Consider the following 23975-nt stretch of genomic DNA (forward strand, 5'->3'; position numbering starts at 1 on the left):
GTGATGTGGGGTGATGGGGGAGGGGTGATGTGGGGTGATGGGGTGACATGGGGAGGGGGTGACGTGTGGGGAGGGGGTGATGCGTGGGGGGGTGACGGGGGGAGATGGGTGACGTGGGGGGAGGGGTGACGTGGGGGGCGGCCGCTGGACCTGGAAGTGCCAGCGACAGGCGAGGCAGGGTCTGCTGGGGGCCAGAAGCCCTGGGGCGGCGCTCACAGGAGGCCTGGCCACTTCCACAGCGTGGGCACACTCGATGGATAGATGAGGCGGTGGAGAGGGCAGGTTGGGGCGGGAGACCCTCTCCAGGCCCCTGGGGAAGGAGCCGGGGTGCTGGGCCCAAGGGCGCGCCATGTCACCCCTGCTCTGGCTCGTTCCAGTGCTCATCACCACGGTGAACTCGCTGAGCGTGCGACTGGGGAGCTACGTCCAGAACGTGTTCACGGGGGCCAAGCTGGTGATCGTGGCCATCATCATCCTCAGCGGCCTGGTCCTCCTGGCCCAAGGTGACCGCAGGCCGGAGGGGAGGGCGGGTGCCACGGGCACAGCCTTGTCCTCCGGAGGTTGTGCTCCCGGGCCTGTCTCTCAGGAAGCCCGGCAGGAGTTCGGCCGAAAGCAGCTGTGGTTTCCCTGCTTTCCAGAGTTTGTGTGACAACCTGAGGTCACGAGTCGTGCCCTTCTGTGGCACAGGTGTGAGGCAGGGCCCCAGTTTGGTCCTCTGACACCCACAATTCACTGTCTGGCTTGATTACAGGAAATACAAAGAATTTTGAGAATTCTTTTGAGGGCACAAAACTGTCTGTGGGAGCCATCAGTCTGGCATTTTATAACGGACTCTGGGCGTACGACGGATGGTAAGGCCCCCTGAGACGTCACTCACGTCTGGTCGGGGTGTCCCAGGCTACTAGACTGAAGCCAAGGAAAGCAAAGACCCTTCCCTCCTGGGGTTTGGGGGGGACCCTAGCGTTCACCTCCATGTCTCCATTTTGCTCAGCACTGCCCCCCTTCTGTTCTCCTCGGACCCCACAGACACCAAAGCCCCTGCCCCTTTCCCAGCCCTGCAGAGTGGCCCAAGGGCAGGCGGTGGTGGGCCCGGGTCAGAAGCGTCATCGACACAGATAGGCTCCGCGGGATGGGAGGCTGTCAGGGCTGCCCAGGCACTCAACATGGCAAGAATATTCCGCAGCCCTTCCATTTCAGCTGTGCAAATACGAGGCCTAGTCGATGAAGGAAGAAGCGTGACCCTCTGTGACACTGGTCTTCCCCTCATGCAAAGCAGCTTTCATTCTCCTCTCAGCGAACCTTCCAGTTTTTCAAAGCAGCTTGGGGACTCATTACTCTGATAATTCTGGCAAATTCCCATGATTCCCACAGAGGGCAAAGACTTCTCACTGACAGACGTGCAGACCTTTGGGAGCCCCACCATCACTAGGGCTTTCTCTGAACGCAATTACCCTGAATTCCTGCCAGAGAATTTTCTCTGTGGTGGAGAGTCTGAAATGAGGCCAGCCTTTATGGTGTGTTTTACGATCTCAGCAAAGAAGGCCAAAGTTAGGTCACTCATGTTACTTTTCTTTGCCTAGGAATCAACTCAATTACATCACGGAAGAACTTAGAAACCCTTTCAGGTAAGAAAGCTAAGTCAGGTGGGAGACAGCGGGCTGGCAAGCCGGTTTCTCTTCCCCGTGCAAAAAGCGGACCCCCTCCCAGACTGCGAATGGTTCCTCAGAAGCTCGTTTCCATATACTCATTAGAGCTTGGCTGTGCTCTGGGTAGCAGAATAGTCGCTGGGAGGATGGATGAACCCCAGCTTTATCTCGGGTTGATTTTGCTTTATAAACAGTTCAGCCTCACTGCCCTGGAGTCTGAGCGCAGGAGAGTTCTTTCTCATTTGACGATGTCATAGCCCACAGCCCCTGCTGTGGCAGTGGGGACCCCAGCCCACCCCAGGGAGAGGTGGAGGGCTGGCCGGGCGGATGGGAAGAAAGGACAGCACAGAAACTGGTGTTTCCTGTGAGGCTCTCACGTGATGCTCTGGTCCAACCCTGGGTCCCTGCCCCTCCCAGAAACCTGCCCTTGGCCATCATCATCGGGATCCCACTGGTGACAGGCTGCTACATCCTCATGAATGTTTCCTACTTTACTGTGATGACTCCCACCGAGCTCCTGCAGTCCCAGGCGGTGGCCGTGGTGAGTGCCCAGAGTCTGGGCAGGACGCTCTGGGGGAAGTCACAAATGCCCAAGCTGAGGTACCCTCTGGGGATGAGGGAAATAATGGTCTAGGACCCAGGCAGAGTGAGCAGTTTAGGGCGGCAGCAAAGACCCGCCTGAGGAGAAGGGTGGCCTTCCGGTTCAGTTTGTGGCCTGGGCCCTGACACAGAATGCAGGTGGAGCAGAGCTGGGGTTTTGACAGACACAGATGCGGGCGAGAAAGTTCAGGGGAGGGATCAAAGGAGGGAATTATAGTAACTGTGGAAATTAAGCTGGGCAAGGGGGGGGTCTCAATCACAAGGGAATGGGGAGGGTCAGTAGGAAAGGTGGGGGGGGTCCACATGCTGGAGGCCTTGTGGAAGTGGGGTGGGACAGGAAATGAACTGCAAACAGGTGACAGGAATGGGGAGCAGGGAGAGATGTCTTGGTCACAATGAGGTCACTGACCACAAGGAAAGGTGGTTAAGGTGCAGGGAGAACAAGGTCGTTTTGAGTGAGGGGGTCAAGGAAGCGTGAGGCCGGGGTGTTGGAAGGACACTGAAATGATGAAAAATTAGTACAGGGACAGGTGGAGAGGAGATTTCTGTTACTCTGTGTTAGAAGGTCGGGGAGGGACAGTAAAGTATCCCTCAAACTGAGAAGGCACTTTGAGACAAAAACGAAGCATTGACTCCATATAGTTTACACAGGGTTCTATTCAGAGTAACTTCCTGACAGGGGAATCAGGTGGAGGTTGATCCAGGCTCAGTGCAGTTATTCTCTGCAAAGTCTGGACCTTAGTCCACAGATTTTATAGAGTGAGGTGGCACACAGAAGGGCACTGTGGTGACAGCAAAGGGCTAGCATGCACCCCACTGACAGCCTACCTTTAATTAGATCTTGTGGCACCACCTGTGCACCAGGAAAGGGAAAAACTATGTTCTAACAGAATCCTGGGAGGCCAAAACAAGCCTCCCCACATCCCGACCTTGGCAGGTGTTTCTAAGGTATGGATATTAATCCCCAAGGCACCCTGAACACATAGCCCCAAGAGAGGTCATCTAGCAGACATGAACAAGATGGAGGGCCAAGGATGGAGTCAGTATGGGCAGCTCTCCTGCACTCCGAGGAAGAAAGGCTAAGTTGTTTTCCTCCTGAGAGGTTGTCTACTTTTTCCTTTCCTGGAGGGGAGTCAGAGGCCGTGCCCCCCAGGGCTGGGGGCCCAGCCCCCAGGCAGGGCCCAGCAGCTTCCTTGGGACCCACAGCTCCTGTGGGCCGTGCAAGACCCTCAGGACTCCTCTGCTTCTCTCTGCAGACGTTTGGCGACCGTGTTCTCTATCCGGCCTCTTGGGTGGTTCCACTGTTCGTGGCCTTTTCCACCATTGGTGCCGCCAACGGGACCTGCTTCACAGCGGGCAGGTAGGGGAACCCCGCACTCACCCCAGGGGCAGAGGGCAGCAGAGCCCGTCCCACACTTGAGGAAGACAAGACTCAGGGCAAAGGTCCTTAGGGCTCTGCCAGGCTAACACCTCATGGCATAACAGAAAACCCAATGTCTAACTGGAATTTGAATAAAAACTTAAAAAAAAAAAAGAAAGAAAGAAAACCCAAAGTCCTGGAAAGGGAGCAGAAAGCGTTGCCGAGCCTGCACACTGGCACTAGGCATGGTGGCCCCACGGAAGCGAGGCTCTATGCTCCTCGGGAGGGAGAAGCACCACCAAGTTCAGGACAAGGTGGAGCTTGGGGACACAGGGTGACAGGCACACTGGTGGTACTTTTCACCTTGTCCTGTTTCTCACCTATGGATAGTTCTTGAACATCTTCTCCTGTGAATGTATACATAATCGAGATCAGAGAGTAACGTTTTAGGCTTTCAGGCCATGGCAGTCTGTCACTACCCAACTGTGTCTGTAGCACGACAGCAAACAGCTGAGGTCCTGTTCGTCTCAAACGTTACTCACACAAACAAGCATAGCTCGCCAGCCCCACCAACCCTCTGGACCCTCCGGCTCCAGAGACCATGAGCGGCTGCGTCGTATTCCATTTTACGACGTAGCACAATTTCACATAACCTCAGCTCGTGGGCTGAGTGGGGCTGTTTTCATCAACACTGCCCCAGGGAACATTCTGGAACACGTCTTTGCCTGGTTGTCCAGGGTTCTGAATGGATATATTTCTGAGAGTGGAACTGCCACAGATTATACACTGACACGCGATAGACCACAAAGTCATTCTTCTGAAGCTGTGTCAAAGCAGACATCCCTTCTTCAGAAGCCTTCAGCTATTCTGGGCCCTTTGCCTTTCTAGATGAATTTTAGAATCTGCTTGTCAGTTTCTACCAAAAGGCCTTCAAAGATTTTGACCAGGGCTGTGTTCCATCTGTAGATCAGTTTAGAGAGGGCTGCCATTTAATTGTTCTAATCTAAGGGCAAGGACCCTCTCCCTTTATTTAGGTCTTAATTTAAAAAAAAAAATGTTTTCGGGCGCCTGGGTGGCTCAGTTGGTTAAGCGACTGCCTTCGGCTCAGGTCATGATCCGGGAGTCCCTGGGTTGAGTCCCACATCGGGCTCCCTGCTCGGCGGGGAGTCTGCTTCTCCCTCTGACCCTCCCCCCTCTCCTGTGCTTGTGCTTGCTCTCTCTCATTCTCTCTCTCTCAAATAAATAAAATCTTAAAAAAAAAAAATGTTTTCTTAAGTAGTTTCCGTATATGGCTCTTGCATATATTTTGTCAGATTCATCCCAAAATATTCATATTTTGGGGGCACCTGGTTGGCTCAGTTGGTTGAGTGTCTGCCTTCGGTTCAGGTCATGGTCTTGGTGTCCTGGGATTAAGCCCCGAATCAGGCTCCCTGCCTGCTCAACGGGGAGTCTGCTTCTCCCTCTCTCTCTGCCCTTCCCCCCTGGCTTGTGCTCTCTCATGCTCTCTCTCAAATAAAAAATTCATATTTTTTGTGCTATTGTAAATGGTATTTTTTAAAATTTCAGTTTCTGATAAGTTTGTTGCTCATATACAGAAACACAATTTCAATAGCTCTACTGAGGTTTAAATACCATAAAACTCTCTTTGCAATTATACAATTCGATGATCTTAGTAAATTTATAAAGCTGTGCAAATATCCTCACAGTCCAGTTCTAGAACATTTCCATCATCCCAAAAAGTTCACTCCTGCCTAATTGCAGTTCATCCCTGCTCCCTGCTCCATCCCTAACTACCAATATCCTGCTCCTGTGTCTGTAACTTTGCCTTTTCTGGACATTTCATTTAAATGGAATGATGGACTGTGTCATTTGCATCTGGCTTTTTTTCACTTAGCATATTATTTTTGAGGTTCATCCATGTCATAGCATGTAACTGCTCATTCCTTGTAACTGCTGAATTGTATTCCATTATATGGATATACCACATTTTGTTTATCCATTCACCAGATGGAGGTTTGCATTGCTTCTGGCTACTATGAACAGTGCTGCCATGAACATTCACACACATGTGTTTCTGTGGACATATGTTTTCATTTCTCTTAGGTAGCTTCCTAGTAGAAACACTGGCTCAGAGAGTAAATTTGTGATTAACTTTTACAGAAACGGCTTGACGGTTTTCTAAGTGGCTGTTCCATTTTAATTTCCATAAGCCATTCATGAGCATTCCAGTTTCTCCACATCCTAACACTTGGCATTGTCTTTCTCGTGGGTATTAGTCATGTAGTTGTGGCTTTAACTGCATTTCCCTAATGACTAGTGATACTGAGCATCTTTTCATGTGCTGATTAGCCATTTTTTTTTCATGTGTCATGCTTTTTTTTTTTTCATGTGTCATGCTTTTGTTATCATATCTAAGAGCCTTTGTGCAACCCAAAGTCACAAAGATTTTCTCTTCTGTTTTACCCTAGAAGTTGTTTTTTTTTTAAATAGATGTAGCTCTCACACTTAGATTTATGATCCATTCTGAATTAATTCTGTATAGTTCTGTACCTGTGCAGCTTGGGGGTTGGCCAGAATTATGACTGATGTTGGATAGAATTTTTGTGGGGTCACATCCAAGATTTTTGTTTCCTGGTATCTGAGTTTTCTATGTCACATAGACAAACCTTCCTCCTTTCAAGAATACCCACCTGTGTTTTCTTCCAGCATTTTACTTTAGCTCTTTGATCACCCTGGAATATATTTTGATATGAGGCATAAATCTCACTTTTCCCCCTCAAACTTCTACCTGTCGTCCTGATATTATTTATTGATAGTCCATCCTTTCTCCTCCTGGTTTGAATGCCGTCATTCTCATGCCCAGGGTGCTGGGTTCACTTTGCTTCACAATGGGCCCCGTCCTGTGCTATCACTGTGCATAGGGATGCTTCCCAAACCCCCTCAGGTAACATCGGGAAAAACCAGTGCTCCCATGTCCGTGCTTCACTCCTCCTTGCCTGCTCAGCCCTCCAGCCACACTTGCAATGACTGTGTCCAGTTCCAAGTGTCCGCTTGCTTTCTGAGCCCATGGAATTTACAGAGAGGTTTGTGAGCGCTGAGGGGTTTAAAGCATGAGGTTACAGCACCACCTGGAGTCTGTCTCCCTCCATCTGGAGACTCCTTTCCTCCCAGTTTCATGGGCTTGTTCTGGGAACTAACTCGATGCCATGTTTATGTCTTTTTCAAAGTTCAAATATGTAGTTTTATTTATTTATTTTTTAAAAGTTTATGAGAGAGAACATAAACAGAGGGAGAGAGAAGCAGACTCCCTGCTGAGCTGGGAGCCCGACAGGGGCTTGATCCCAGGACCTGGAGATCATGACCTGAGCCAGACACTTAACCACCTGAGCTACCCAGGCACCCCTCAAATATGTAGTTTTAAATAAACAGGCTCTTTGGCCTATGTATTCCTCACTTCTCATTTTATTGTATTGTAGTCAGAGTGTGGGATCTTTATGATCTCATTTTTTTTTTTTTTAAGATTTTATTTATTTATTTGACAGAGAGAGACACAGTGAGAGAGGGAACACAAGCAGGGGGAGTGGGAGAGGGAGAAGCAGGCTTCCCGCTGAGCAGGGAGCCCGATGTGGGGCTCCATCCCAGGACCCTGGGATCATGACCCGAGCCGAAGGCAGATGCTTAACGACTGAGCCACCCAGGCACCCTAATGATCTCACTTCTTTAGAAGCTTTATGCCTTCCCTGAAGTGGCTTACTGCAGTTTTTATAAATGCTTCCTAGGGTCTTGAAAATAAGGTATATTGTGTTTACATTCTTGATTTTTATATCATCGTCAAGCTTGTGCCTTGACTGTTCAAATCTCCTGCTCTCAGTGGATTTGTTGAGTTTGGCCTTCTATGTTTCAAGGGCTCCAGTTTTGGCATCTTCTTGGTAGACGGCTTCTGTTTTCAGTGGGAACTCTCTTTGCCTTAAATTCTGTTTTGTACAATATTGCTCTTGAAGACTCTGCAGGCTCTAGGCTGCTGCTTTGGGTAACACATCCCACCCCTTGTATCTTCCACCCTTGGCATCATGGGGCTTTGGCTTGTGTCTCTTTCAACAACCCCCCAGGTTGTCTCCTGCCCGGGCAAGCAACATCTGACCACAGTTGATGTGATTCCTATTACAGTGGGATTGATTTCCAACATACTGTGTTTTCTTGGCTTTTGAAAAATCTTATCCTGATTTATTATCCATCAAATGTCCTTTCTTTTTTTTACTGATATGGAAGTTTTATTTCTCTCTTTTAGCAATTACTCTTCAAATTTAACTCAAATACCTAAGAGAGTCTGTCAGCATCTCCATTCTCCCCCCTGTCCTGTGAGGGCTCCCCCTTTTGCACTGTCCAGTAGATAAGCTGCACCTTGTCTATAAACCCGCCCCTCCAGAAAAAGTTCATCCTGACAAGAATTAAAAATGTATGTACTTACATCCATACCAACATGTTTTACTGCTGTTTCCTTAATACCTGCTTCTTCAATCAACTCCTGAGTTCAGTTTCTTTCTGCCTGTTGGAGTAGACCAAATAGTTTCCAGTGAGGACCGGAGAACAGAAAATGTGTTGTAGTTATTGTTCACCTACAAATGTATTTATTTTGCCCCTAGTCCTGAATGATAGTTGAGCTATACAGCACCAGAATCTGAAAACCAATGTCCCTCATCGCTTTGAACATAGTCTCATGCCAAGTCTGCTATCGTTCTGCTTGTCCTAATTTTGTAGTTAATCTTTTAAATTTGGAAGCTTAAGAAATTTTTTTTCCTTCCACACTGTTTGTATCTGGGTATGTTTTTATCTTGAGCTGGGTTTAATGTGAAAGCTGTTTTTCAGTTCCGTGAAAGCTCTCTACTCTTCCAGTTTGCCTTACCCCATTCAACATATTCGGGCTTCTCCTTGTTTCTTCTCTCAATTTCCTGTCTACATTTTCCATTTCTCTACCCTTCATAACTCAGATCTAGGTTGTTTTTTTTTTTTTTAAAGATTGTATTTATTTATTTAGAGACAGAGCACAAGTGAGGAGAGGGGCAGAGGGGGAGAGAATCCTAAGCACACTCCACGCTGAGCATGGAGCCCGACGTGGGGCTTGCTCTCATGACCCTGAGATCATGACCTGAGCCAAAATCAAGAGTCGGACACCTAACTGAGCCCCCACAGGTGCCCCTCTCAGATCTAGTATCTTTTATTATAATTAGAACATTAAAATTTTAATTCAGTTAATATATAATGTATTATTGGCTTCCGAGGTAGAGATGAGTGTGATTCATCAGTCTTATATAACACTCAGTGCTCATTACATCACGTGCCTTCCTTAATGTCCATCACCCAGTTACCCCATCCCCCCACTCCCCTCCAGCAACCCTTCAGTTTGTTTTCTATGATTAAGAGTCTCTTATGGTTTGTCTCCCTCTCTGATTCTGTCTTATTTTTTCCTCTCTTCCCCTATAATCCTTTGTTTCTTAAATTCCACATATGAGATCATATAGTTGTCCTTCTCCGATTGACTGATTTTGCTTAGCATAATACCCTCTAGTTCCATCCACCTTGTTGCAAATGGCAAGATATTTTTTTGAAGGCTGAGTCATATTCCATTGTATATATACACCACATCTTCTTTATCCATTCATCAGTTGATGGACATCTCTTTTCATAGTTTGGCTGTTGCGGACATTGCTGCTATAAACATTGGGCTGCAGGTGCCCCTTCGGATCCCTACATTTGTATCTGTGGGGTAAATACCCAGTAGTGCAATTGCTGGGTCGTAGGGTAGCTCTATTTTCAACTTTTTGAGGAACCTCCATACAGTTTTCCAGAGTGGCTGCACCAGCTTGCATTCCCACCAACAGTGTAGGAGGGTTCCCCTTTCTCTGCATCCCCACCAACATCTGTTGTTTCCTGACTTGTTAATTTTAGCCATTTCGACTGGTGTGAGGTGGTATCAGATCTAGTTTCCAATGTATTTTTTTCACTTTGAACCTAGATTAACAACTGTTGATTACATTCTTAAGTTATGGTAGTTTTTTATTTTTTAAAAATTGTTTGGCTTTTTCCCCCTTTTTCTCTCTTCAACATTTTAAACATAGTCTTTCAGATTTCTGAATCACCAGGAGTTCTTGGGAGTGGGGGTGGGGGGACTAAGCCATTTGTTTGCATCTGCTGACCCACCCTTAATTCATCTTTTGGGTTTTTTGTTTAATATGAAAATTCTGTACAGCGTGTATCTAGGAAGTACCAGGCGCCTCTGTGTTTGCCTCTGTCTGCTCCAAGCATGGGGGTCCGCTGGTCCCGGACTGGTTTTTCCCTTACGTGAAAGCATAATTTTGAGGACACAGGAGTAGGTGTCTCCTCCTGAAAGGTCCTACCCAAACCCTAAGCCAGCCCCCAGCTCTCCCCTATGTAGACGACCCACGGCACCGGGATGCCTCGCTCTCAGGGGCATTCAACCACCTCACTCACCTCCCCAAAATTCACTCACCTCCCTGAGACCACCTCCCACTGGAGATGCCAGGTTCCAATTCAGTCCCTGTCTCCGCGGCCTTGGTAGTGACTCCCAGTGATGGTACAACAGCCACACGCCCATCCATGAGGCCTCCATTACTGTTTTTTCAGACTTGTGTACGTGGCGGGCCGGGAAGGCCACATGCTCAAAGTGCTGTCCTACATCAGCGTCAAGCGCCTGACTCCAGCGCCTGCCATCGTCTTTTATGTAAGTATGAGTTGCGCCAGCAGACTCCCCCTTAAAGGCAGAGGGGCCCTGAAGGAACCCGGTATTGCTAAGCCCAGTGGTTTTCACATGGCCCAGGCTCCCTTGCTCCTCGACATGAAATAGGTGAAAAAGCCCATGACAGTTCGAACATTGCCCAACACGTCTGCTCCTTGTTCTGAATTTGTCCGTGAAAGACACTGTTTGACTCTTCCAACTTCCTACCCTCTATACTCCTTACATGTACATCTGTAGGTCTGGATCCCTGGTAACAAACTATACAAAACCCCACTAGCTTACAGAGAAGGAGAATAAGGCATTCATGAAGTGGTTACTGATAAGTACTTCTTTTTTTTTTTTTTAAAGATTTTATTTTATTTATTTGACAGAGAGAGAGAGACAGCTAGAGAGGGAACACAAGCAGGGGGAGTGGGGGAGGGAGAAGCAGGCTTCCCGCTGGGCAGGGAGCACGACGCGGGGCTTGATCCCAGGACCCTGGGATCATGACCCGAGCCGAAGGCAGACGCTTAATGACTGAGCCACCAAGGTGCCCCTGATAAGTACTTATGGCCCCATAATTTAGACGTCATGGCGCCCTTGCGCAGTAGAGGCCCTCTGACATCCTCTAATTGGAGTTTCTCTGTGGGTGACAGTCCTTGGTTGTGTGCCACTGTCCCTGGCACCTGTGGACCGTCCAAGCCCAGCCTCGGGGCCACACCTTCCACCCCGAAGGAGAAGCACTACTCTCCATCAGCCTATTCCCTTTGAAGATGAGGAGAGGCCTCCTGGGACAAGGCCCAGGCCACACAGCTAAGGCGGGTCCAGACCAGGCTGAGACAGGCTGAGTGTCGCAGCCCAGGCAGGGCCCTTTCCCCTGACGAAGACTCTCTGGCAGGAACATTTACCATCAGAAAGCTGGTGCGGTGTACATGCATACCTTGTTTTTTCCCCTGCTTAAAATGGCAACTTCAAAGAGTCACACGTTTTCCAAGTCCTTTCCATCAGGATTCAGGGAGAACACTCACCATAGCCAAAGCCTGGTTTAACCCCAACTATAAAGGGATGCGTAGGTTTCTTTCATGCTGGCATGTTCATTCACAGGAGACATTGCTTCTCCAGTCTCCTGTGACGTGACAGGGATCCTGTGACCTAAGAATTCACTCTTCCTTCCACTAGGGTATCATAGCGACTATTTATATCATCCCTGGTGACATAAACTCATTGGTCAATTACTTCAGTTTTGCCGCATGGCTGTTTTATGGCCTGACGATTCTGGGATTGGTTGTGATGAGGTTTACGAAGAAAGACCTGGAAAGGCCTATCAAGGTAGGTTTTGTGCCCCAGATGTCACGAGTGGCTTTGATTCCTTGAAATGGATTAAAAGTAAGTACTTGAAAATCTAGGGGCATGCTTTCTATTTCCAACCTGACTCTACTGTGCCCTTGAACATCATAGTTTAGAGTGGTGTTTGCTCCTGAATTCTGGCCCTAGACCCATTCCTGTGTGGGCAACCACTAATAATCTAATCTGCAAACTGGGGTTCCCTGCCATCTCCCTGCACAGCTGGAGTAGGTCTATATGCCTACTCCAAGAAGAATTTATTTTGTTTTGCTTGCGTTAGAGGCTTTTGCTTTGTTTTGTTAACAACTGTACTACTGACTTCTTATAACAACTGCAGATATAAGAACAAGGTAGGGAAGCTGAGGGCTTAAATAAATAGGACAAGAACAGGATGTTGTCCTTCTGGCCCAGTAGCCTATCACCAAATCTCCAGAGTCAGCTGAGACATGGAGGTTGGCAGTCCCACCTCGATTAGGTTATCTGGCAGGCAAAATCATGATGGTAGAATAGATTTTTCATCTGCACAAAACCCCTCAAACAAATAAAAAGGATTTGAGAGAAAATAATGAAGATAGGGAAAGAAGGCTCTAACACATGTATAACTGGAGCTCCTGAAGAAGAAAATAAAAGCAACAGAATTTTTTTTTTTTTTTTTAAGATTTATTTGATGGGGAGGACAGAGAGAATGAGCAGGGCGGTGGGTGGAGAGAGAATCCTCAAGCAAACTCCTCGCTGAGCGAGGAGCCCAACATGGGGCTCGATCCCATGACCCGAGATCATGACATGAGCTGAAATCAAGAGTTGGCTACTCAACTGAGCCACCGACTGAGCCACCCAGGCGCGCCCCAAAACAATAGAATTCTTTAGAACTATAATTCAAAAAACATTTCCTGGGGCAGATGGGAGAGTGGGAGGGGAGTATGAAAGGAGGGGACCAGAACCAACATACCAGAAGGCATACGGCATCACTGGAGAATCTGAGCTAGAATGGCCAACAGGGAACTATATTCTGATTAAATTATGGAGCTTTAAAAGATCATGCTTTGGGTATCTACTCCTCCTTTCATGCCCTTCCCAGACCCCAATTCACTTATAAAGGAAAGAAATTAATATAGGGATTAGGATTCTCATCAGCAACACTTCATACCCTGAGATAGTGGAGCACATATTTATGGTATTCAAAGAGAGAAAATATAAGCCAAAGATTTTATATCCAAACTGACCTCAAAGAATAAAGTGACCAAGGGGTGCCTGGGTGGCTCAGTTGTTTGAGGAGCCAACTCTTGGTTTCAGGGTTGTGAGATTGAGCCCCATGTCAGGCTCTGTGCTCAGCAGGGAGTCTGTTGTGGATTCTCTCTCTCCCTCCCCCCTCCCATGCATGCTCACTCTCTCTCGAATAAATAAATCTTAAAAAAAAAAAAAGAATAAAGTTACCAATATGAAACATCTCAAGGCATGGATGGCTACAGGAGACCTTCAGGAGGAATCATCTAGAGAACAAGCTTCAGAAACCAAAAAGTCAGTGGCACAAGGTGAATACACTTAACTACAGAACTGGAATAAATGATGGGAGATAAAGGGGACACAACAAGGATGCAAATACCAAGCACTGACAATATCCTACGACAAAAATGGAAGAGAAAGCATATGAAAGTGTACCAGTTAAGGAAAGCATGCCAAGGAAACTGCCCTAGGCTACCATCTAAAATTAGACATGAGGAGGAAAGGGAAGAATCCCTAGCTAACTCTGTTACTGCTTATTATAGATAGTATGTAAAAAAGAGGAGAGTAAGGTGTGATATTTACTATTTATAATGGCAACTCTCAGAACAAAAACAGCATTTATAGATCCCAAAAGATATATCAAAATAAATATACACACACACATATGCAAGAGACCAGATCATAAAAGACCCGCTATATAAAGACGCCAATAGGGAAACAAATCAGAATATCATCCTGGTTAACATTTTCTTGGTAGAATGTATATTAGGGTTCTTTTTGCTTATTAGTTTTTAACACCCCAAACTTTCTAGACTCAATAAATCCCTTAATACTCCTATTTCTAGCTACTAGTTATATGGGAACACTAATAATAATTATTAAATCAAGACTTATTTAAATTTATCAATTATAATTATTAAATTATTGGTTTAATTATTTTTTAAATGAAGTCTGAGTCTTTTATTTCTTAAAAAAAGATTTTATTTGAGAGAGAGAGAGAGAGCACAAGTGGGGGGCAGATGCAGAGGCAGAGGGAGACTCCCCGCTGAGCAAGGAGCATGATGCGAGGCTCGATCTCAGGACCCTGGGATCATGACCTGAACTGAAGGCAGACCCTTAACTGAGCCACCCAGGCACCCCTTAATTTAATTAAATAATTAGTAATATTTAAATCCCAAAATGTAATATGGTATTTTCAAGACATGTGTGAGGAAAGAGTCAAATTGCACTCCAAATCCAACACAATTCAGAGCTGTGTGTAGGCGCCCTGACAAATGAGTCATGTGTCACTCATGCTGGGAGACTGTGTCACTTCATCAAAGGTAACCACTTGTTTACCACCATGCTAACTGGCTGGTCAGCAGGAAATCACCTTTAAAGCAGTTTACTTCCTGGTATAGAGCACGTTGGGTATTTATACGCATTTACTGTGTTTCAGTTATCTTTGAGGACATTGGATGGGAATTTGGGGTTTCCTGTGATACATGATCTTTTTTTTCCCATATAAAATAAGGGAAATGGGGGACACCTGGGTGGCTCAGTCAGTTAAGCGTCTGCCTTCGGCTCGGGTCATGATCCCAGGGTCCTGGGATTGAGCCCTACACCCCTACCTCCCTGCTCAGGAGGGAGCCTGCCTTCTCCCCCTGCCTGCCACTCTCCCTGCTTGTGCTCTCTCTGTCAAATAAATAAATAAAATCTTTAAAAAATAGAATAAAAGAAAAGAAATGGGCCTCAGGTGAGAGTTTTCCCCACAGAATGTCACTGTTTAAGGGCAGAAAACTAATAATAAGCAGAAGCCTACATATAGGAATAGAGAACAGTGTGGAGCCCAAACTTGTCAGTTACACGAAGAAACTGGCTTATTCAATTTAAATGAGCCTAAACCAATCATTAAAGGGAAAAGATTTTTCAGGCAGGTTTACAAAGCTGTGAGAAAAAAGGATAAGCAAAATACATACCAAGCAAATGAAAATACACCTAAAACAGGGGTTATGATCTTATCAGATGACAGAACTGCCCAAAGCACAAGACACTTCAGTGTCTTTAGTGATGCTAACGGCTAAAATGCACAATAAAGAGATGGCGGGCATGAAAACTTACTCACCAAATCACACAGCAGTCATTGTTATGAAGCAGGAACTCCAGCAAGTACAAGGAGACACAGACACACACCCTAACAGCGGGCTTTAACGGGGCTCCCGTCAGTCCAAGACAGACCCAGACATCTCACTGGTACAGGTGACAAGCCCTAAATAGAACAAGGCAGATCTGGGGCGCCTGGGTGGCTCAGCTGGTTAAGCAACTGCCTTCGGCTCAGGTCATGATCCTGGAGTCCCGGGATCGAGTCCCGCATCGGGCTCCCTGCTCGGCGGGGAGCCTGCTTCTGCCTCTGACCCTCCCCCCTCTCATGTGCTTGCTCTCTCTCATTCTCTCTCTCTCTCAAATAAATAAAATCTTTAAAAAAAAAAAAAAAAAGAACAAGGCAGATCTTAGAGAACGTTCCAGACTCTGAATCCCCAAAACAGCAAACACACCTTTTCAAGTGCGTACAGGACATGTCTGAAAACTGACAAATGCCCCAAAGAAAACCTTGATAAAACATGAGTAATAAAGACATACCACATTCTCTGTCTATAATGCAATAAAACAGGAAATTAATGTAAAAATTTTCAACTTTTCAGTCCAATAGGAAATAAAAGTACATAAACTCCTAAAAATAGTAAGACATTATCTATGATCAGTGCTTTGAGGAAGTTTTGTTGCATTAAATACAATAACAATGAAAACAAATTAAACAGGCAACTCAAAAAGCAAGAGAAAGAACAAAGAAAACCAAAAGAGTGTATAAGGAATGGATAAACAAAAAAGAATTTAAGATTCTTAATTGGATCATCTGGTTTTTGGAACTTCCCTGGATTTTGGATTCTGATGAGAATTTGGATTCTGATGGGGTTAGTTTTAGTAACTTTACATTTTCCCAGAAATTGTCCATTTCATCACATTTACTTAATATGGAGTTGTACAAATTAGTTTTATTATTTTTTTTAAATTCCTATGTTCTGGAGATTATTTCCCCGTTTTTGTTTCTTATTTTTGTGTTCTTATTTCGTTTATTTTCTTCCTCTCATTTTTAAAAAATTTTTTTATTGTTATGTTAATCCCCATACATTACATCATTAGTTTTTGATGTAGTGTTCCATGATTCATTGTTTGTGCATAACACCCAGTGCTCCATGCAGAATGTGCCCTCCTCAATACCCATCACCAGGCTAACCCATCCTCCCACCCCCCTCCCCTCTAGAACCCTCAGTTTGTTTTTCAGAGTCCATCGTCTCTCATGGTTCGTCTACCCCTCCGATTCCCCCCCTTCATTCTTCCCCTCCTGCTACCTTCTTCTTCTTTTTTTTTTCTTAACATATATTGCATTATTTGTTTCAGAGATACAGATCTGAGATTCAACAGTCTTGCACAATTCACAGCGCTTACCAGAGCACATACCCTCCCCAGTGTCTATCACCCAGTCACCCCATCCCTCCCACTCCAGCAACCCTCAGTTTGTTTCCTGCAATTAAGAATTCCTCATATCAGTGAGATCATATGATACATGTCTTTCTCTGTTTGACTTATTTCACTCAACATAATACCCTCCAGTTCCATCCACGTCATTGCAAATGGCAAGATCTCATTCCTTTTGATGGCTGCACAATATTCCATTGTATATATATACCACATCTTCTTTATCCATTCATCTGTCGATGGACATCTTGGCTCTTTCCACAGTTTGGCTATTGTGGACATTGCTGCTATAAACATCGGGCTGCACGTACCCTTTCGGACCCCTACTTTTGTATCTTTGGGGTAAATACCCAGTAGTGCAATTGCTGGATCATGTGGTAGCTCTATTTTCAACTTTTTGAGGAAACTCCATACTGTTTTCCAGAGTGGCTGCACCAGCTTGCATTCCCACCAACAGTGTAGGAGGGTTCCCCTTTCTCCGCATCCCCGCCAACATCTGTCGTTTCCTGACTTGTTAATTTTAGCCATTCTGACTGGTGTGAGGTGGTATCTCATTGAGGTTTTGATTTGGATTTCCCTGATGCCGAGCGATATTGAGCACTTTTTCATGTGTCTGTTGGCCATTTGGATGTCTTCTTTGGAAAAATGTCTGTTCATGTCTTCTGCCCATTTCTTGATTGGATTCTTTGTTCTTTGGGTGTTGAGTTTGGTGAGTTCTTTATAGATTTTGGATACTAGCCCTTTATCTGATATGTCATTTGCAAATATCTTCTCCCATTCTGTCGGTTGTCTTTTGGTTTTGTTGACTGTTTGCTTTGCAAAAGCTTTTTCTCTTGATGAAGTCCCAATAAGTTCATTTTTGCCCTTGCTTCCCTTGCCTTTGGCGATGTTTCTAGGAAGAAGTTGCTTCGGCTGAGGTCGAAGAGGTTGCTGCCTGTGTTCTCCTTTAGGATGTTGATGGACTCCTGTCTCACACTGAGGTCTTTCAACCATTTGGAGTCTATTTGTGTGTGTGGTGTAAGGAAATGCATGTGGCTGTCCAATTTTCCCAACACCATTTGTTGAAGAGACTGTCTTTTTTCCATTGGACATTCTTTCCTGCTTTGTCAAAGATTAGTTGACCGTAGAGTTGAGGGTCCATTTCTGGGCTTTCTATTCTGTTCCATTGATCTATTGCCTGTTTTTGTGCCAGTACCATACTGTCTTGATGATGAAAGATTCGTAATAGAGCTGGAAGTCCGGAATTGTGATGCCGCCAGCTTTGCTTTTCTTTTTCAACATTCCTCTGGCTATTTGGGGCCTTTTCTGGTTCCATACAAATTTTAGGATTCTTTGTTCCATTTCTTTGAAAAAAGTGGATGGTATTTTGATGGGGATTGCATTGAATGTGTAGATTGCTCTAGGTAGCATTGACATCTTCACAATATTTGTTCTTCCAATCCATGAGCATGGAACGTTTTTCCATTTCTTTGTGTCTTCCTCAATTTCTTTCATGAGTATTTTATAGTTTTCTGAGTACAGATCCTTTGCCTCTTTGGTTAGATTTATTCCTAGGTATCTTATGGTTTTGGGTGCAATTATAAATGGGATCGACTCCTTAATTTCTCTTTCTTCTGTCTTGTTGTTGGTATATAGGAATGCCACTGACTTCTGTGCATTGATTTTATATCCTGCCACTTTACTGAATTCCTGTATGAGTTCTAGCAGTTTTGGGATGGAGTCTTTGGGATTTTCCACATAAAGTATCATATCATCTGCAAAGAGTGAGAGTTTGACTTCTTCTTTGCCGATTTGGATGCCTTTTCTTTCTTTTTGTTGTCTGATTGCTGTGGCTAGGACTTCCAATACTTTGTTGAATAGCAGTGGTGATAGTGGACATCCCTGCCACGTTCCTGACCTTAGGGGGAAAGCTCTCAGTTTTTCCCCATTGAGAATGATATTCGCTGTAGGTTTTTCATAGATGGCTTTTATGATATTGAGGTATGTACCCTCTATCCCTATACTCTGAAGAGTTTTGATCAAGAAAGGATGCTGTACTTTGTCAAATGCTTTTTCTGCATCTGTTGAGAGGATCATATGATTCTTGTTCTTTCTTTTGTTAATGTATTGTATCATGTTGATTGATTTACGGATGTTGAACCAACCTTGCAGCCCAGGGATAAATCCCACTTGGTCGTGGTGAATAATCCTTTTAATATACTGTTGGATCCTACTGGCTAGTATTTTGGTGAGAATTTTTGAATCCATGTTCATCAGGGATATTGGTCTGTAATTCTTTTTTTTTTTTTTTTTTAAAGATTTTATTTATTTTTTTGACAGAGAGAGACACAGTCAGAGAGGGAACACAAGCAGGGGGAGTGGGAGAGGGAGAAGCAGGCTTCCCGTGGAGCAAGGAGCCCGATGCAGGACTCGATCCCAGGACCCTGGGATCATGACCTGAGCTGAAGGCAGACGCTTAACCAACTGAGCCACTCAGGCGCCCCTGTAATTCTCCTTTTTGATGGGGTCTTTGTCTGGTTTTGGGATCAAGGTAATGCTGGCCTCATAAAATGAGTTTGGAAGTTTTCCTTCCATTTCTATTTTTTGGAACAGTTTCAGAAGAATAGGTATTAATTCTTCTTGAAATGTTTGGTAGAATTCCCCTGGGAAGCCATCTGGCCCTGGGCTTTTGTTTTTTGGGAGATTTTTGATGACTGCTTCAATTTCCTTAGTGGTTATAGGTCTGTTCAGGTTTTCTATTTCTTCCTGGTTCAGTTTTGGTCGTTGATACATCTCTAGGAATGCATCCATTTCTTCCACGTTATCTAATTTGCTGGCATAGAGTTGCTCTTAATATGTTCTTAAAATTGTATTTCTTTGGTGTTGGTTGTGATCTCTCCTCTTTCATTCATGATTTTGTTGATTTGGGTCATTTCTCTTTTCTTTTTGATAAGTCTGGCCAGGGGTTTATCAATCTTGTTCATTCTTTCAAAGAACCAGCTCCTAGTTTCGTTGATCTATTCTACTGTTCTTTTAGTTTCTATTTCATTGATTTCTGCTCTGATCTTTATTATTTCTCTTCTCCTGCTGGGTTTAGGCTTTATTTGCTGTTCTTTATCCAGCTCCTTTAGGTGTAGGGTTAGGTTGTGTACTTGAGACCTTTCTTGTTTCTTGAGAAAGGCTTGTATTGCTATATACTTTCCTCTTAGGACAGCCTTTGCTGCATCCCAAAGATTTTTGAATAGTTGTGTTCATTTTCATTGGTTTCCATGAATTTTTTTAATTCTTCTTCTTTTCCTGGTTGACCCATTCATTCTTCAGTAGGATGCTCTTTAGCTTCCATGTATTTGAGTTCTTTCTGACTTTCCTCTTGTGATTGAGTTCTAGTTTCAAAGCATTGTGGTCTGAAAATATGCAGGGAATAATCCTAATCTTTTGATACTGGTTGAGACCTGATTTATGACCTAGGATATGATCTATTCTGGAGAATGTTCCATGGGCACTAGAGAAGAATATGTGTTCCGTTGCTTTGGGATGGAATGTTCTGAATATGTCTGTGAAGTCCATTTGGTCCAGTGTGTCATTTAAAGTCTTTATTTCCTTGTTGATCTTTTGCTTAGATGATCTGTCCATTTCAGTGAGGGGGGTGTTAAAGTCCCCCACTATTATTGTATTGTTGTTGATGTGTTTCTTTGCTTTTGTTATTAATTGGCTTATATAATTGGCTGCTCCCATGTTAGGGGCATAGATATTTACAACTGTTAGATCTTCTTGTTGGATAGACCCTTTAAGTAGGATATAGTGTCCTGCCTCATCTCTTATTACAGTCTTTGGTTTAAAATCTAATTTGTCTAATATAAGGATTGCCACCCCAGCTTTCTTTTGGTGTCCATTAGCATGGTAAATGGTTTTCCACCCCCTCACTTTCAATCTGGGGCTGTCTTTGGTTCTAAAATGAGTCTCTTGCAGACAGCATATGGATGGGTCTTGTTTTTTAATCCAATCTGATAGCCTGTGTCTTTTGATTGGGGCATTTAGCCCATTTACATTCAGGGTAACTATTGAAAGATAGGAATTTAGTGCCATTGTATTGCCTGTAAGGTGACTGTTACTGTATATTGTCTGTGTTCCTTTCTGGTCTATGTTGCTTTTAGGGTCTCTCTTTGCTTAGAGGACTCCTTTCAAGATTTCTTGTAGGGCTGGTTTTGTGTTTGCAAATTCCTTTAGTTTTTGTTTGTCCTGGAAGCTTTTTATCTCTCCTTCTATTTTCAATGACAGCCTAGCTGGATATAGTATTCTTGGCTGCATATTTTTCTCATTTAGTGCTCTGAGTATATCCTGCCAGTCCTTTCTGGCCTGCCAGGTCTCTGTGGATAGGTCTGTTGCCAATCTAATGTTTCTACCATTGTAGGTTACATATCTCTTCTCCTGAGCTGCTTTCAGGATTTTCTCTTTGTCTATGAGACTCATAAGTTTTACTATTAGATGTCGGGGTGTTGACCTATTTTTATTGATTTTGAGAGGGGTTCTCTGTGCTTCCTGGATTTTGATGCCTGTTTCCTTCCCCAAATTAGGGACGTTCTCTGCTATAATTTGCTCCATTATACCTTCTGCCCCTCTCTCTCTTTCTTCTTCTTCTGGGATCCCAATTATTCTAATGTTGTTTCGTCTTATGGTATCGCTTATCTATCGAATTCTGCCCTCGTGATCCAGTAGTTGTTTATCTCTCTTTTTCTCAGCTTCTTTATTTTCCATCATTTGGTCTTCTATATCACTGATTCTCTCTTCTGCCTCATTTATCCTAGCAGTTAGTGCCCCCATTTTTTATTGCACCTCATTAATAGCCTTTTTGATTTCAACTTGGTTAGATTTTAGTTCTTTTACTTCTCCAGAAAGGGTTTCTCTAATAACTTCCATGCTTTTCTCAAGCCCAGCTAGTATCTTTAAAGTGATGATTCTGAACTCTAGATCTGACATCGTACTAATGTCCGTATTGAGTAGGTCCCTGGCAGTCGGTACTACCTCTTGTTCTTTTTGTTGAGGTGATTTTTCCGTCCTGTCATTTTGTGCAGAGGAGAATAGATTAATGAGAGAACAAAATGTTAACAGGGTAACAACGTCCCCAGAAAATATACTCTAAACAAATCAGAAAAGACCTGAAGCAGTGGGAAAAGAAAGGGAAAGAGAGAAAAAAGAAGAAGAAAAAAAAGAAAAAGATAAAAACAAAAACAGAACAAAACAACAACAAGAAAAAAACCAGAATGTGATCAAATATGATCAGGCTGGTATAAAGATCAGTGCCACACACTAGATTTGGGGTGTATTTTGGTCTGTTAGAAGAAAGTGCCTCCCAAAATTTTAAAGAAAGAAAAACTTATATATGTACAAAAATAAGGGTTGATATGATGAAGGGATGGAATATGACTGTAAAGATGGAAATTATAAAAAATTTTATAAAAGGAATTGATAAGAAGTTGTTTGAAAAAAGAAAGAAGAGGACTTAAAAAAAGAAGAAAGAAAAAAAAAGGGAGAGAATGTGATCAGGCAGGGGAGTAGAAAAAAACCATATACTAGAAATTTAGGGTATATTTTGATCTGTTAGAAGAAACTATCTCAAAATTTTAAAGAGAGAACTTATATATATATGCCAAAAATACAGGTAACTACTATGAAGGGATAGAATATGACTCTAAAAATGAAAAATAAAATGTTTTTTAAAAAAGGGATTGATAAGATGTTCGTTGAAAAAGGGAAAAAGAAAAATTCAAAAAAAAAAAACAAACCAGAAACAGAAAAAAGAAAGTTAAAAAAAAATTAACTTTGGAAGACTAAAGAATCATGGTAAAAAAGGCATGGATTCTATGTGCATTATTCCCCTAGCGCTGGAGTTCTGCCGTTCTCATTGATCCGTAAACTTGGTCTTGGCTGGCTGTTCTCGCTGATCTTCTGGGGGAGGGGCCTGTTGCCGTGGTCCCCAAATGTCTTTGCTGGAGGCGGAATTGCCCCGCCCTTGCCCGGTCCGGGCTAAGTAATCTGCTCGGGTTTGCTCTCCGGGGCTTTTGTTCCCTGCGAGCTTTCCGTACAGCTTTGGAGGCGGAGAGTGAAAATGGCGGCCTCCCAATCTCCGCCCTGGAGGAGCTGCGAACTCGGGGCCCCGCTCCTCAGTGAACCCCCAGAGAAAAGCCGTCAGTCACTCCCGTCTCCCCAGTCTCCAGCCGCACTCTATGCTCACCCGGCCTGTGACCGTGCGTTTCTATCTCTGGCACCTGACCCCAGGTGGAGTCTCCAAACCCAGCAGATCCCTGCGGTGCGCTCCCGCGCCGCTCCTCCCAGGGGAGGAAGGGGAGTCTCCCTGGATCTGCCATTTGTTGGGTCCCTGCTGGAGGAGCAGTGGCCCAATTGTGCCCCGGATCACGGTTTAGGGCAACCCCAAGCTGAGAGCCCGCGCCTGGGCTCCGCCTCTGCAGCCGGCTTCCCTGCTCCGTTACCTGGGAGCTCGGCCACACTCAGGCACCCCCGGTCTTTCTGTGACCCCGAGGGTCCCGAGACCACACTGTCCCGGAGGGTTCCACCCCCCGCTTAGCCACCAGAGTGACGTCCCTGATCAGAGCAGACTTTTAAAAGTTCCAATTTTCTGCTCCGCGGCTCTATTACTTGCCAGAAGCGGCTGACAGAGGCCCCTCCCCTGATGTCTATCCTCCCGAATATCACCTCGGATTCACTTCTCCGCACGTCCTACCTTCCAGAAAGTGGTCGCTTTTCTGATGAGAGAGTTGTTGCTCTTCTTTTCTTCGATCTCCTGTTGAGTTCGTAGGTGTTCAGAATGGTTTGATCCCTATCCAGCTGAATTCCTGAGAGGAGACGAAATCCAGGTCTCCTACTCCTCCGCCATCTTGCTCTGCCCCCCTCCCTTCCTCTCATTTTTTAAAAGGTCAGCTACAGGGGCGCCTGGCTGGCTCAGTTAGTAGAGCATGTGACTCTTGATCTCAGGGTTGTGAGTTCAAGCCCCATGTCGAGTGTAGAGATTACTTAAAATATTAAAAAAAAAAATTAAAGTGAAAGGTTAGGTACAGGTTGTTTTATTGATTTTTCAGATTATTTCTATCAACAGAGTGTCTGGGTGGCTCAGTCGGTTAAGTGTCCGACTCTTGATCTCAGCTCAGGTCTTGATTTCAGGGTTGTGAGTTCAAGCCCTGCATTGGGCTCCATGCTGTAAAGCAAAGAAATACACTGAAATCGATAGCTTTTGTTTATAAAAATGACATCCAATTGAAAGGTAACAAAGAGAGCACCTCATTCCCCAAAACAAATAATGAACAAGTGCTTAGCCATAACCTCAACAAGAGGTGAGGCCTCTAAGTTGTTGCAGAATTCTTCTGAAAGAAAAGATCACTTGAACAAGTGAAAATTCATACATAGTTCTTAAGAAAAATCAGTGTCATGGAGATGTCACTGTTTTTTGTTTGATTTTTTAGGGGGTGGTAGTGGAGAGGGACAGAGGGAGAATCTTAGGCAGACTCCAAACACAGCACAGAGCCCAATGTAGGGCTTGATCTCATAACACTGAGATCAT

General features: G+C 44.6%; 1 protein-coding gene across 1 annotated transcript in view; it reads left to right on the forward strand.

Annotated features, from left to right (window-relative positions):
* SLC7A9 (solute carrier family 7 member 9) overlaps positions 1-23975 on the forward strand; it is a 36035-nt gene that overhangs the window by 6997 nt on the left and 5063 nt on the right. The window contains exons 7-13 of the mRNA XM_035023514.1: positions 378-503; positions 752-851; positions 1581-1625; positions 2064-2187; positions 3503-3606; positions 10249-10345; positions 11519-11668. Coding sequence (XP_034879405.1) covers positions 378-503; positions 752-851; positions 1581-1625; positions 2064-2187; positions 3503-3606; positions 10249-10345; positions 11519-11668 — 746 coding nt within the window. The remainder of the gene's footprint in view (positions 1-377; positions 504-751; positions 852-1580; positions 1626-2063; positions 2188-3502; positions 3607-10248; positions 10346-11518; positions 11669-23975) is intronic.

Source organism: Mirounga leonina, unplaced genomic scaffold, assembly GCF_011800145.1.
Source record: "Mirounga leonina isolate KUSES-001 unplaced genomic scaffold, KU_Mleo_1.0 Mir_177, whole genome shotgun sequence".
NCBI classification, from domain to species: domain Eukaryota; kingdom Metazoa; phylum Chordata; class Mammalia; order Carnivora; family Phocidae; genus Mirounga; species Mirounga leonina.